The sequence below is a fragment of the Danio rerio genome, chromosome 2, assembly GCF_052040795.2.
Source record: "Danio rerio strain M-AB ecotype USA chromosome 2, GRCz13ab, whole genome shotgun sequence".
Classification (NCBI taxonomy): domain Eukaryota; kingdom Metazoa; phylum Chordata; class Actinopteri; order Cypriniformes; family Danionidae; genus Danio; species Danio rerio.
The window spans coordinates 17,510,207-17,523,190 of record NC_141022.1 but is presented as its reverse complement, the minus strand read 5'-3'; the positions used below and the strand labels follow the sequence as shown (position 1 = coordinate 17,523,190).

Here is a 12,984-nt window from a genome sequence, read left to right as displayed (position 1 = left end):
GCCTGAGGTACACACACCCTTTCGGGGATGGCACTCCCAGCCCAGCTCCCCCCCCTGGCCCGGAGACTCTGGCATCTGGCGGTGGGGGGGGCCTGTGCCCTGTGCGCAATGCCCGAGGTACACACACCCTTTCGGGGATGGCACTCCCAGCCCAGCTCCCCCCCCTGGCCCGGAGACTCTGGCATCTGGCGGTGGGGGGGGGCCTGTGCCCTGTGCGCAATGCCCGAGGTACACACACCCTTTCGGGGATGGCAAGCCCAGCCCAGCCCCCCTCCCTGGCCCGGAGGCTCTGGCATCTGGCGGTGGGGGGGGCCTGTGCCCTGTGCGCAATGCCCGAGGTACACACACCCTTTCGGGGATGGCACTCCCAGCCCAGCTCCCCCCCCTGGCCCGGAGACTCTGGCATCTGGCGGTGGGGGGGGGCCTGTGCCCTGTGCGCAATGCCTGAGGTACACACACCCTTTCGGGGATGGCACTCCCAGCCCAGCTCCCCCCCCTGGCCCGGAGACTCTGGCATCTGGCGGTGGGGGGGGCCTGTGCCCTGTGCGCAATGCCCGAGGTACACACACCCTTTTGGGGATGGCAAGCCCAGCCCAGCCCCCCTCCCTGGCCCGGAGGCTCTGGCATCTGGCGGTGGGGGGGGGGGGCCTGTGCCCTGTGCGCAATGCCCGAGGTACACACACCCTTTCGGGGATGGCACTCCCAGCCCAGCTCCCCCCCCTGGCCCGGAGACTCTGGCATCTGGCGGTGGGGGGGGGCCTGTGCCCTGTGCGCAATGCCCGAGGTACACACACCCTTTCGGGGATGGCAAGCCCAGCCCAGCCCCCCTCCCTGGCCCGGAGGCTCTGGCATCTGGCGGTGGGGGGGGCCTGTGCCCTGTGCGCAATGCCCGAGGTACACACACCCTTTCGGGGATGGCACTCCCAGCCCAGCTCCCCCCCCTGGCCCGGAGACTCTGGCATCTGGCGGTGGGGGGGGGGCCTGTGCCCTGTGCGCAATGCCTGAGGTACACACACCCTTTCGGGGATGGCACTCCCAGCCCAGCTCCCCCCCCTGGCCCGGAGACTCTGGCATCTGGCGGTGGGGGGGGGCCTGTGCCCTGTGCGCAATGCCCGAGGTACACACACCCTTTCGGGGATGGCAAGCCCAGCCCAGCCCCCCTCCCTGGCCCGGAGGCTCTGGCATCTGGCGGTGGGGGGGGCCTGTGCCCTGTGCGCAATGCCCGAGGTACACACACCCTTTCGGGGATGGCACTCCCAGCCCAGCTCCCCCCCCCTGGCCCGGAGACTCTGGCATCTGGCGGTGGGGGGAGGCCTGTGCCCTGTGCGCAATGCCTGAGGTACACACACCCTTTCGGGGATGGCACTCCCAGCCCAGCTCCCCCCCCTGGCCCGGAGACTCTGGCATCTGGCGGTGGGGGGGGCCTGTGCCCTGTGCGCAATGCCCGAGGTACACACACCCTTTCGGGGATGGCACTCCCAGCCCAGCTCCCCCCCCTGGCCCGGAGACTCTGGCATCTGGCGGTGGGGGGGGGCCTGTGCCCTGTGCGCAATGCCCGAGGTACACACACCCTTTCGGGGATGGCAAGCCCAGCCCAGCCCCCCTCCCTGGCCCGGAGGCTCTGGCATCTGGCGGTGGGGGGGGCCTGTGCCCTGCGCGCACTGCTTGAGGTACACACACTCTCCGGCGGCAAGCGCTGGTTCCAAATGACCCTCTAGATTTGCACCTAATCACCAGCAGTGCCCGGGCACCCCACTATTAAGCCCGGGGACACTAACTCCTCCAAACCGCATGGATAAAACAGACGTGCTGCTGCTGACCCAACTGGCCAAGACGTACCGCTGGTGGCCCAATTGGGTTTGTGAATGGGTCACCACCGGCCCTGGGCTCGTGTATGGGGCACCAGCCGCACGTCGTTCTAGCCTCCGTCAGCGATGGGGTCTTATGTTTGCTGCGGGGTGACGGACGCTGGGAGACGGGTTAGCAGCTCAGACATGGACCCTTGACTCCCGTGGACCCCCTGACTCCCATGGTGTTCAGCCCACTGGCCTTGCCCGGGTTTGAACGCTTGTTTTGGGGCAGTTTTGCTGGCCATTGAGGCCTGGGTCCTTGGTAGGACCAGGGCAGCAGCGCCCACTTGGTTTGCCCGGATTTGAACGCTTGTTTTGGGGGAGCTTTGCTGGCCATTGAGGCCTGGGTCCTTGGAAGGACCAGGGCAGCAGTGCGCACTTGGTTTGCCCGGATTTGAACGCTTGTTTTGGGGCAGCTTTGCTGGCCATTGAGGCCTGGGTCCTTGGTAGGACCAGGGCAGCAGTGCGCACTTGGTTTGCCCGGATTTGAACGCTTGTTTTGGGGCAGCTTTGCTGGCCATTGAGGCCTGGGTCCTTGGAAGGACCAGGGCAGCAGTGCGCACTTGGTTTGCCCGGATTTGAACGCTTGTTTTGGGGCAGCTTTGCTGGCCAATGAGGCCTGGGTCCTTGGAAGGACCAGGGCAGCAGTGCGCACTTGGTTTGCCCGGATTTGACCGCTTGTTTTGGGGCAGCTTTGCTGGCCATTGAGGCCTGGGTCCTTGGTAGGACCAGGGCAGCAGCGCCCACTTGGTTTGCCCGGGTTTGAACGCTTGTTTTGGGGCAACGGGCCCCTCTTTAGACCCCTGGTTCGTTCAACCGCTAAATCAAAAATTGCACTAAGTCCTTCATATGTGTCTGTTATCGAAAACTTGACGGCAGGTCAGCGAAACCCAGGGACGCGCTACCCCCCTCCAGGCGCGGGTCATGCCGGGGAGAGTGGTCTCTTTCCGGGCATGGCTTGGTGGGCTCTCCCCCTGGTCTAATCAATGCCCCCGGTGAGCGCACTTAGGTCTCAGCTGGCGCGTAAATGGTGCCGCTGGTGAACCATTGGCATCCGAGGCTTCATGTCACGCGCTCTCTGCCCAATACACCCTCACTTATCCCGGGCAAGCACTGATCACCAAAGACCCCCCCTCCTTGGCTCTCTCTGACCCATTGCTTACCGTTGGTGACCCAAATAGGCCTTTGCGCGCGGTGGCCTGCCGTGGACCCCTGACTCCCATGGTGTTCAGCCCACTTGGTTTGCCCGGGTTTGAACGCTTGTTTGGGGGCAGCTTTGCTGGCCATTGAGGCCTGGGTCCTTGGTAGGACCAGGGCAGCAGTGCGCACTTGGTTTGCCCGGATTTGAACGCTTGTTTTGGGGCAGCTTTGCTGGCCAATGAGGCCTGGGTCCTTGGTAGGACCAGGGCAGCAGCGCCCACTTGGTTTGCCCGGATTTGAACGCTTGTTTTGGGGCAGCTTTGCTGGCCATTGAGGCCTGGGTCCTTGGAAGGACCAGGGCAGCAGTGCGCACTTGGTTTGCCCGAATTTGAACGCTTGTTTTGGGGCAGCTTTGCTGGCCATTGAGGCCTGGGTCCTTGGTAGGACCAGGGCAGCAGTGCGCACTTGGTTTGCCCGGATTTGAACGCTTGTTTTGGGGCAGCTTTGCTGGCCATTGAGGCCTGGGTCCTTGGAAGGACCAGGGCAGCAGTGCGCACTTGGTTTGCCCGGATTTGAACGCTTGTTTTGGGGCAGCTTTGCTGGCCAATGAGGCCTGGGTCCTTGGAAGGACCAGGGCAGCAGCGCCCACTTGGTTTGCCCGGATTTGACCGCTTGTTTTGGGGCAGCTTTGCTGGCCATTGAGACCTGGGTCCTTGGTAGGACCAGGGCAGCAGCGCCCACTTGGTTTGCCCGGGTTTGAACGCTTGTTTTGGGGCAACGGGCCCCTCTTTAGACCCCTGGTTCGTTCAACCGCTAAATCGAAAATTGCACTAAGTCCTTCATATGTGTCTGTTATCGAAAACTTGACGGCAGGTCAGCGAAACCCAGGGACGCGCTACCCCCCTCCAGGCGCGGGTCATGCCGGGGAGAGTGGTCTCTTTCCGGGCATGGCTTGGTGGGCTCTCCCCCTGGTCTAACCAATGCCCCCGGTGAGCGCACTTAGGTCTCAGCTGGCGCGTAAATGGTGCCGCTGGTGAACCATTGGCATCCGAGGCTTCATGTCACGCGCTCTCTGCCCAATACACCCTCACTTATCCCGGGCAAGCACTGATCACCAAAGACCCCCCCTCCTTGGCTCTGTCTGACCCATTGCTTACCGTTGGTGACCCAAATAGGCCTTTGCGCGCGGTGGCCTGCCATGGACCCCTGACTCCCATGGTGTTCAGCTCACTGGCCTTGCCCGTTTTTGAACGCTTGTTTTGGTGCAGCTTTGCTGGCCATTGAGGCCTGGGTCCTTGGTAGGACCAGGGCAGCAGTGCGCACTTGGTTTGCCTGGATTTGAACGCTTGTTTTGGGGCAGCTTTGCTGGCCATTGAGGCCTGGGTCCTTGGAAGGACCAGGGCAGCAGTGCGCACTTGGTTTGCCCGGATTTGAACGCTTGTTTTGGGGCAGCTTTGCTGGCCATTGAGGCCTGGGTCCTTGGAAGGACCAGGGCAGCAGTGCGCACTTGGTTTGCCTGAATTTGAACGCTTGTTTTGGGGCAGCTTTGCTGGCCATTGAGGCCTGGGTCCTTGGAAGGACCAGGGCAGCAGTGCGCACTTGGTTTGCCTGGATTTGAACGCTTGTTTTGGGGCAGCTTTGCTGGCCATTAAGGCCTGGGTCCTTGGAAGGACCAGGGCAGCAGTGCGCACTTGGTTTGCCCGGATTTGAACGCTTGTTTTGGGGCAGCTTTGCTGGCCATTGAGGCCTGGGTCCTTGGAAGGACCAGGGCAGCAGTGCGCACTTGGTTTGCCTGGATTTGAACGCTTGTTTTGGGGCAGCTTTGCTGGCCATTGAGGCCTGGGTCCTTGGAAGGACCAGGGCAGCAGTGCGCACTTGGTTTGCCTGGATTTGAACGCTTGTTTTGGGGCAGCTTTGCTGGCCATTGAGGCCTGGGTCCTTGGTAGGACCAGGGCAGCAGTGCGCACTTGGTTTGCCTGGATTTGAACGCTTGTTTTGGGGCAGCTTTGCTGGCCATTGAGGCCTGGGTCCTTGGAAGGACCAGGGCAGCAGTGCGCACTTGGTTTCCCCGGATTTGAACGCTTGTTTTGGGGCAGCTTTGCTGGCCATTGAGGCCTGGGTCCATGGTAGGACCAGGGCAGCAGCGCCCACTTGGTTTCCCCGGGTTTGAACGCTTGTTTTGGGGCAACGGGCCCCTCTTTAGACCCCTGGTTTGTTCAACCGCTAAATCGAAAATTGCACTAAGTCCTTCATATGTGTCTGTTATCGAAAACTTGACGGCAGGTCAGCGAAACCCAGGGACGCGCTACCCCCCCTCCAGGCGCGGGTCATGCCGGGGAGAGTGGTCTCTTTCCGGGCATGGCTTGGTGGGCTCTCCCCCTGGTCTAACCAACACCCCCGGTGAGCTCATCCATAGCGTTTGCCAGCGGTCGTTCCAAAGACCCCCCGTTCCAAAGACCCCCCCTGCTAGAGACCCACCATCCCCCAAATGAGTGTTAGTTGTTTCAAACAGCAAAAAAATAAAATCAATGCATTTCGTTTTCAAAATGATTTTTTTTTTACTTTCTCATTTTATGTCTCAACAATTGTAGATAATAATAAACGAATAATGAAAATAAATGAATTATGAAAATAGGCCTAAATAAATTATTTATTTAAAGACATTGCCGACATTGAGCTTAAGTTGAATGCTGCTTTATCAAAAGCAAAAAAATAAATAAATTTACCTACCTTAGGCAGATCATAATAAAAATATTTTTGCCGCAGGACATAAATTAAGTCTAGCAGGTTTATTTTTTAATAATTTAGTTTCAGTTCAGTTCAGTTTTTTTTTTTTTGTTTAAAAACTTCAATGTTCTCCTTTAAAGTAGCTATAACTGTTGTTGTTGTTTTTTTCTTAATGGCTCAGTATGTTTTGTATTTGAATTTCAATTTTAGTCACCTTGCATATGCGTGTGAAATATAATGCGAGCATAACCGCTGAAAAAGAAGAAAAAGCTGTCAGTTAGAGCTAATTCATCAAAATAAGCTATATTAAAATACAGCATGCATGTTAATACAGGCAGAATGTGAACAAACTCAAGGTACGGCTAAGATTTGCGCTTGTCTTTTAATGCATTTAAAAAGATTTGCGGCCTTTTTAGGGTGTATAACAATGTTTTTTTTTGTTTTTTTTTGTATGTAAGGACTATGCACATTATGTTATTGATGTAAACTTAGGCTAAAACTTACCATTGATAAACCTTCTCTGGTGTTTATTGTTTTTAGAAAATATCTAAAATCTTTTAAAAGAAAATATCTTGTAAAATGAAAGTTTGATTTGGCTTTAACGGTTTTATTTATGTATATAGGCCTACCCAAACTGTTACAGCTTGCTTTTGCTTGTTTTATATTGGTTTATTTATTTAGTGCAATTTTATAATATCCGATAATGTAATTCTTTAAATTATATTTCAATGTGGCTTAGGCTTATCAAGATATGACACTTGTTTTGAGTCTAAAAAAGGTAATTTGTAAAGTTTTATGTCTTTCTGTTGTATTCATATGGTGTATTATCTGCAAAATAAATAACAAAAAGAAAGAAGCCGCTATAAGCATCAACAGAGCTGTGAAGAGAGCGCTCTTTTGCTCGGTCTCTCACACACAACCTTTATGTCTGCTGTGTCTTTAATATGGTGTGTAGATTATTATGCGTTATTGAAACATCAAGGGGGACGCAGCAAAGTCACTTATAAATTAAAATTGTATTATTTTATGCAACAGCCTTACATTTAAAACGGAAACATAAGGGCGATTATAAGCAAAAAGACCTCAGCCTATAAGGCTAGATGTTTTCTTTCCCTTTTTTATTTATTTGTTTATGTGTTTGGCGCATGTGTGCGATAGGAAAACTAGTGTAATTACGGCAAGCCATCTTTCCCAGACTCAGGGCAAATTCCACCTTTCCTTTCACTCCGTCCCGAAGCCCCAGCTGGCCCCCCTGCCATCCACTGTGTAAAACATATGCTGGATAAGTTGACGGTTCATTCCGCTGTGGCGATCACAGACTAATAAAGGGACTAAACCGAAAAGAAAATAAATGAACGAATAAATGAATTAATAATAATAAAATAAAAATAAGGTAATAATCTTTAAACACAAATGCCGCGTGAGTGGCCTTCTTTATTTTTAGAGATGGTACATTTGAATTGCCTCTTCCCACTTCCCCCACCTCGAAATTGAAAGTTGCAAAGAGAACTATAGCTCATTTACACCTTGATGCTAGCCTCAATAGCAAAGATCATAACCCATTTACACCTCAACACAGTGCAAGTTTAGCGGAAGAATGTCAAATCAGAATCACGCAGATAAAGCACACCAGCTACTACTATCATCATAACTATTAAAATTGTATTGTCATAAATTTGCTTATTTGCAGCAGCTTTTTTTTCGTGCAACAGAAATGCGGCGTTGGGAAGCCGTCAATGAATAAAAACAGGGTCAATAGTGAAATCGGCCTTTCAATGTATCCCTATTACCTATATCAGTGCATTGAATGCCTTTTATGGTGTCATCTCGATAGAATAGCCTAAGTTATATTGAAATAATATAAAGAACAAAGTTATAAAAACTCACATTACATAAATAAACAATTAAAAATATGTTTAGGTTGTCTTTATTTAATTGCCCTCGTGAATAACTAACGTGATTAAAATGATAGATCTGCGACAGAGAGACTAGGGGTTTTGGGAAACATGCATCACTATCCTTTTTTTTCCCCAAACTGTGCATAGTTCAGCCGCAAGCTACTGTACGTCTTTTTTGGGAAAGCACCCCATGTGCGCGCCTCTTTCTCTGGGCAAAAAGGAGTTGATTTTTAAAATATTAAATATATAGATTAATTAAATATTCAGCAAAAGAGACATTTATTTCATATTTCACTATGCATTTCATCTGATAGGCAAATCTTTATAGCTTAATTAAACACATATTGTCAAAACCCACACATAGGCCTATTGTATGAAAATGAAAAGGGCATTTTTTGTTACTATTAGACTACTATTTGTTATTTGTTGCCTAGGTTATTTTCACATTTTCACATTTGAGGTGCTTTATTTGGCATGACAAGTAACTGTACATTCGTTTTGCCAAAGCAGTGCAGCGCCGCGTCTCACAAACAAGACAGTAGTGCAAACAAATATGAAAATAACATATTATTAAAAAAATGATTAATAAAAATAAAAATAGAATTAAAAAATACAAATAAAATAATAAAAATAAAAATAGATTTTTGATAACATTAAACAGGATAAAGGTAATAATAGTAGCCTATTATCAAAAGTAAGTCCACATAAAGAGTTCCAGTATTTGTGTGTTGGAGACAGGAGCTGGTATTGTTGTGGTTGAACACACAGCAGCACACACACTCCCCCAGTAAGATGGGTTCTGTTCGACAGGGACTCAAAGTTGTTTTGTATGTGTTGGATTATAAGGTAGAATTTCTCCCGGATCTCGGAGTATTTAGTGCACTCAGTTAAGATATGCAGCTCCGTCTCAATCAGCTGCTGAGGGCACAGCCGCTTCTCCACCGGCAGCCATGTTTTTTTTGTGCCGGCCCGTCTCTACGGCTAGCTGATGTCCGCTGCCCGCTTCTAACATGTTAGAAAATACTGCAAATCAAGCTGTCGGTATCTCCCCGAGGTTGAAATTGTTCGTTATTCGAAAAAAAAAAGAATAAATAGCGCGCAGTAGTTGCTTTCTAGATTTATTTTAGGCCTATATTCAGCTGTTTTAATCTTGCAATTCTGATAACTTTTAGAGATAATGTCTGTTTTTATCAACTTGTCTGTCATTTATTTCTCATTTGCTACTTATTTTATTAATTTGTTGATGTTAATAAACTACATAGTCTTGTATATGCATATCTAAAATCCTTTGGCATTCAAATTTGCTTTGAACTCGAAAGAGAGAAAGAATCGGATTTTACCTGTCAGAGCACATTGCATATGCTTTTTTTTTAAATAACATTTATTTAACAAATATTCTAGCACATCGAAAGTAATTAAATTACCTGTCTTTTGATTAAAACCTTTATGCAAAAAGATCAGAAAAAAAGGCAATATATGCGACACGTGACAGGCATCGCTCTCATGTCACGTTTTGAGGATAAATTCGCTTTTAGGTGCTGCTTTGAATAAAATAAAACTATTAAAAAGCACATTAATGACTACTTATAAAATAAAACATTCATAAAGGAGTATCTTATGAAAAAAGACCAATTGACGGGCTCTGCTTTCGGTTTTAAAGAATCAAGCAGCTTTAAAAATATAATTTGCTGAAGAGAAATGACAGGGAAAAAAAGATTAAACATATCGGGACTATTAAAAGAACATTCCTCTTTGATATATTCTTTCGACTCCGACACATCAGCTAAGATTATGAACGACGGAGTGTCTCTCCTGCTTCAGTAGCGTGTCCCGCTGGTTATAAACGAGGACGCGGAGAGAATGCGCAGCTTAGTTTTGGCTCGATATATTCTTCACCACATATAGCCACTCAACACATCTTGCGGTCCATCTTTAATGTTTAGATTATTGAAGGTGCTATTGACGTTTTGAGAAAAAAAATTAATAGTACTGAAACTAAATTATTAAAAATAAACTTGCGGGACTTCATTTATGTCCTGCGGCAACATTATTTTTATTACAGTTTAAGTGATCTGCTTGAGGTAGGTCACGTTTATCAATGGTAAGTTTTAGCCTAAGTTTACATCAATAACATAATGTGCATTGTCCTTTACCATACAAAAAAAGAAAAACATTATTATACACCATAGTAGCCTGTAGCCTATAAAAAGGCCGCAAATATTTTTAAATGCATTAAAAGGCAAGCGCATATCTTAGCCTTGAGTTTGTTCACACTCTGCCTGTATTAACATAAATGCTGTATTTTAATATAGCTATTTTTGATTAATTAGCTTTAACTGACAGCCTTTTCTTCTTTTTCCGCGGTTATGCGGCATTATATTTCACACGCATATGCAAGGTGACTGAATATGAAATTAAAATACAAAACATACTGAGCCATTAAGTAAAAAAACAAAACAAAACAACAGTTATACTTTAAAGCAGAACATTGACGTTTTGAAAAAAAAAGGAACTGAAACTAAGTTATTAAAAATAAACCTGCCGGACTTAATTTATATCCTATTTTCATTATTCATTTATTTTCATTAATTGTTTTTTTTATTATGTACTATAATTGAAACATAAAATGAAATAGTAAAATATAATCAACAACAAAAATGTAAATAAAAACATAAATTAAAAACATAAATGAAAATGTCTTGTCTTAGTCCTATCAAAATAGCAAACACTACATCTCTCTATATTTAGACTAAAAGACTGCTTTATTTATTTATTTATTTAAGACTACTTATTTGTACTGAATGTTTGTGCTTTCATTTTAGTTGTCTTTCATTTCTTCAATTCTATTTTCCAAAACGAATCCTCTTTGCACTTAAAAAGTTTACAATAAACCAGGTAAACAAATGTTAAATGTAAGTTGAGGTGATCGCAAGTTCACAACTTTGAGGTGATGTGCTCTACCGGCAGGATAATCTATATTATTTTGCTGTTTTTCATATGCGCACGTTTAAGATTTGAGATAATAACATTGCCATGATAGTCAAAGAAATCAAAACATTATTTTCACCCCAACGCAATTTAATCGGGCACTGGATGCTAATAACTTAATTCTTATATTTGCTTTTTGACTTCTCACGATGTATCTTTTCTACAGCATAGTATAGTGTGAGAGCATGTCTATTACCAGAAAAACTAAATTAAAATTATATTTTAATTGAACACATCACATTACATACAGTAAGCTACGCCTACAAAACAGTCTGTTTAGCATTGTGAAAAGGCAAAGCTGAATATCTGTGGTTAAAGTGCCACCCAGAGGTCAAATGCTGCTGGCGCATCAAGTACCGCCGTCGCCGCGGTATGAATGGCGGCACAAGGAACACATTGAAGTAGTAACATCTGTACATGTGAACTGTGAGTGGTAAGAATTCTTGAGCGAAAGCCGGGATAAGCTTCAAATCTGCCAGCTTTGGATGACCACTTTTCCTTCCCCATGCTTCATTGAAAGCCACACTGTCACTCAGTTGGAAGAATGTCAGATCCATAAAACCAGTCGAGGCAAAATCTTGCAGGCAGAAAATCAGTGAAGAAGACACACCAAAAACTCCTCTTAGCACCTCCATCACCACAAAATCTCTTCCAAACGTCTTCTTGAAATCAGCTGAGGTCTCATTTTCCACCAAGATACTAACTGTATTTTTCAATCGCACCAGCATGGTCGGCCATTGTCTCTTCTCTCGCAGGATCCATTTATCCAGTTCAATATATCATCACCTTAGAATTATAAGGTTCTAATTGACAGTTTTGTCAAAATTGAGTTATTCACATATTCTTATTAAATGAAAACTTATTTACATTATGTGATGCTTTTTATAAGTTGTTTTAGATTTAAAGACTTTTTATTTAAAAAACAAAAAGGTTTTATCTACAAAGTCGCACTTTAGCTTGGCTCTATAAGGTTCTATCTGTCAGCCTTTAGCATTTTAATGCACGCACGAGGACCAATTAGGATCAGCTTTTTTTTGTCATTTTGCCGGACTGCTCCATTGACAGCGGGAAACACCAGAAAGACAAAATCACACAAAATCAGTCAATTTAATAATGCCACCCCACACAAAATTGAGATGTGTGTAAATGTGATAATTTAGAAGCATTTCTTGACATTGAGATTCACTCATTCATTCATTTTCGCCTCAGCTTAGTCCCTTAAGTAATCAGGTGTCACCACAGCGGAATGAACAGCCAACTTATCCAGCTTATGTTTTATGCAGCAGATGCCCTTCCAGCTGCAACTTATCACTGGGAAACACTCATAGAAACTCAATCACACACATACACTATGGTCAATATTAGCTGTCCCAATTACCTGTACCGCATGTCTTTGGACTTTTGGGGGAAACCGGAGCACCCAGAGGAAACCCACGCAAACACGGGGAGAACCTGCAAACTCCACACAGAAATGCCAACTGATCCAGCCGAGGCTTGAACCAGTGACTTTCTAGCTGTGAGGCAATCGTGCTACCCACTGCACCACCGCATAGCCAACATTGAGATGAAATGTTACATTTTACATTGTTGAAAATATATATTTGTATTAAAAAATGTCTTTATTAAACAGGAACTATATTTATTTGTTTACATATTGTCAGTGTAATACTTTTCAGAGTTTATTAAACTCACTTAGTAATCATATGTTTCTTTAAAAGTCTTTAAATTTAATATCAAGCCTTGAAGGGCAAATATTTTATTTGATTCATGGGGCATATAATTCAATAAATTTGATTCAATAATTTATATAAAGCATAACATTTAATAAATATTAACATATTAATTAGAATAAAATTAACATCTGCACTAGACAAAATATTTAGCCCAGCCTTGTATGCTTAATTTGAACAAGAAAAAAATATTAATTCTAAAACATGAAATAAATGTTAAAAAAGCAAACAAATTTACTTTCTCAGGCATCAACATATTGTTACAACACCAACTTATATTTATTTTTGATTGTATTTCTTGAAAATAATGCTTCAATGAATGATCTGCCAGATAGAACCTTATAATTCCAAATGGAAAATGACTTTTCAGAATGAGAAGGTTCTATCTGCATTTACCGTGGTTCATTCACTCCAATTTGCAAATGTAAGAGAACTTTGATAATTTACATTTAAAGAACCCTTAGGGTCTCTGTCATGTTACTGTATGAAAGAGAACTGTTACACAAATATTGTTTGCTATACGGAATGCAAAAACTTTAAAGCTCAGTATCTCAAAATCATTCAGAACGCAGTTAGAACCTTATAATTCTAAGGTGACGATATAGCGCCCGGGTAGGGCACGTATCAGATATTAAACTGATAAGAACATAT

The 12,984-nt window shown here is 45.7% G+C and overlaps 1 protein-coding gene across 1 annotated transcript; it reads right to left on the bottom strand.

Moving 5' to 3' along the window:
* Positions 1–1,237: 1,237 nt before the first annotated feature.
* Positions 1,238–3,847, bottom strand: LOC148679735 (uncharacterized). The gene is made up of 2 exons (XM_088649538.1): positions 3,144–3,847; positions 1,238–2,377 (listed from the first exon to the last, which is right to left on the bottom strand). Exons 1-2 carry the CDS (start codon positions 3,687–3,689, stop codon positions 1,943–1,945), a joined length of 981 nt encoding a protein of 326 aa, XP_088505664.1. The 5' UTR covers positions 3,690–3,847; the 3' UTR covers positions 1,238–1,942.
* Between the last annotated feature and the right edge of the window lie 9,137 nt (positions 3,848–12,984).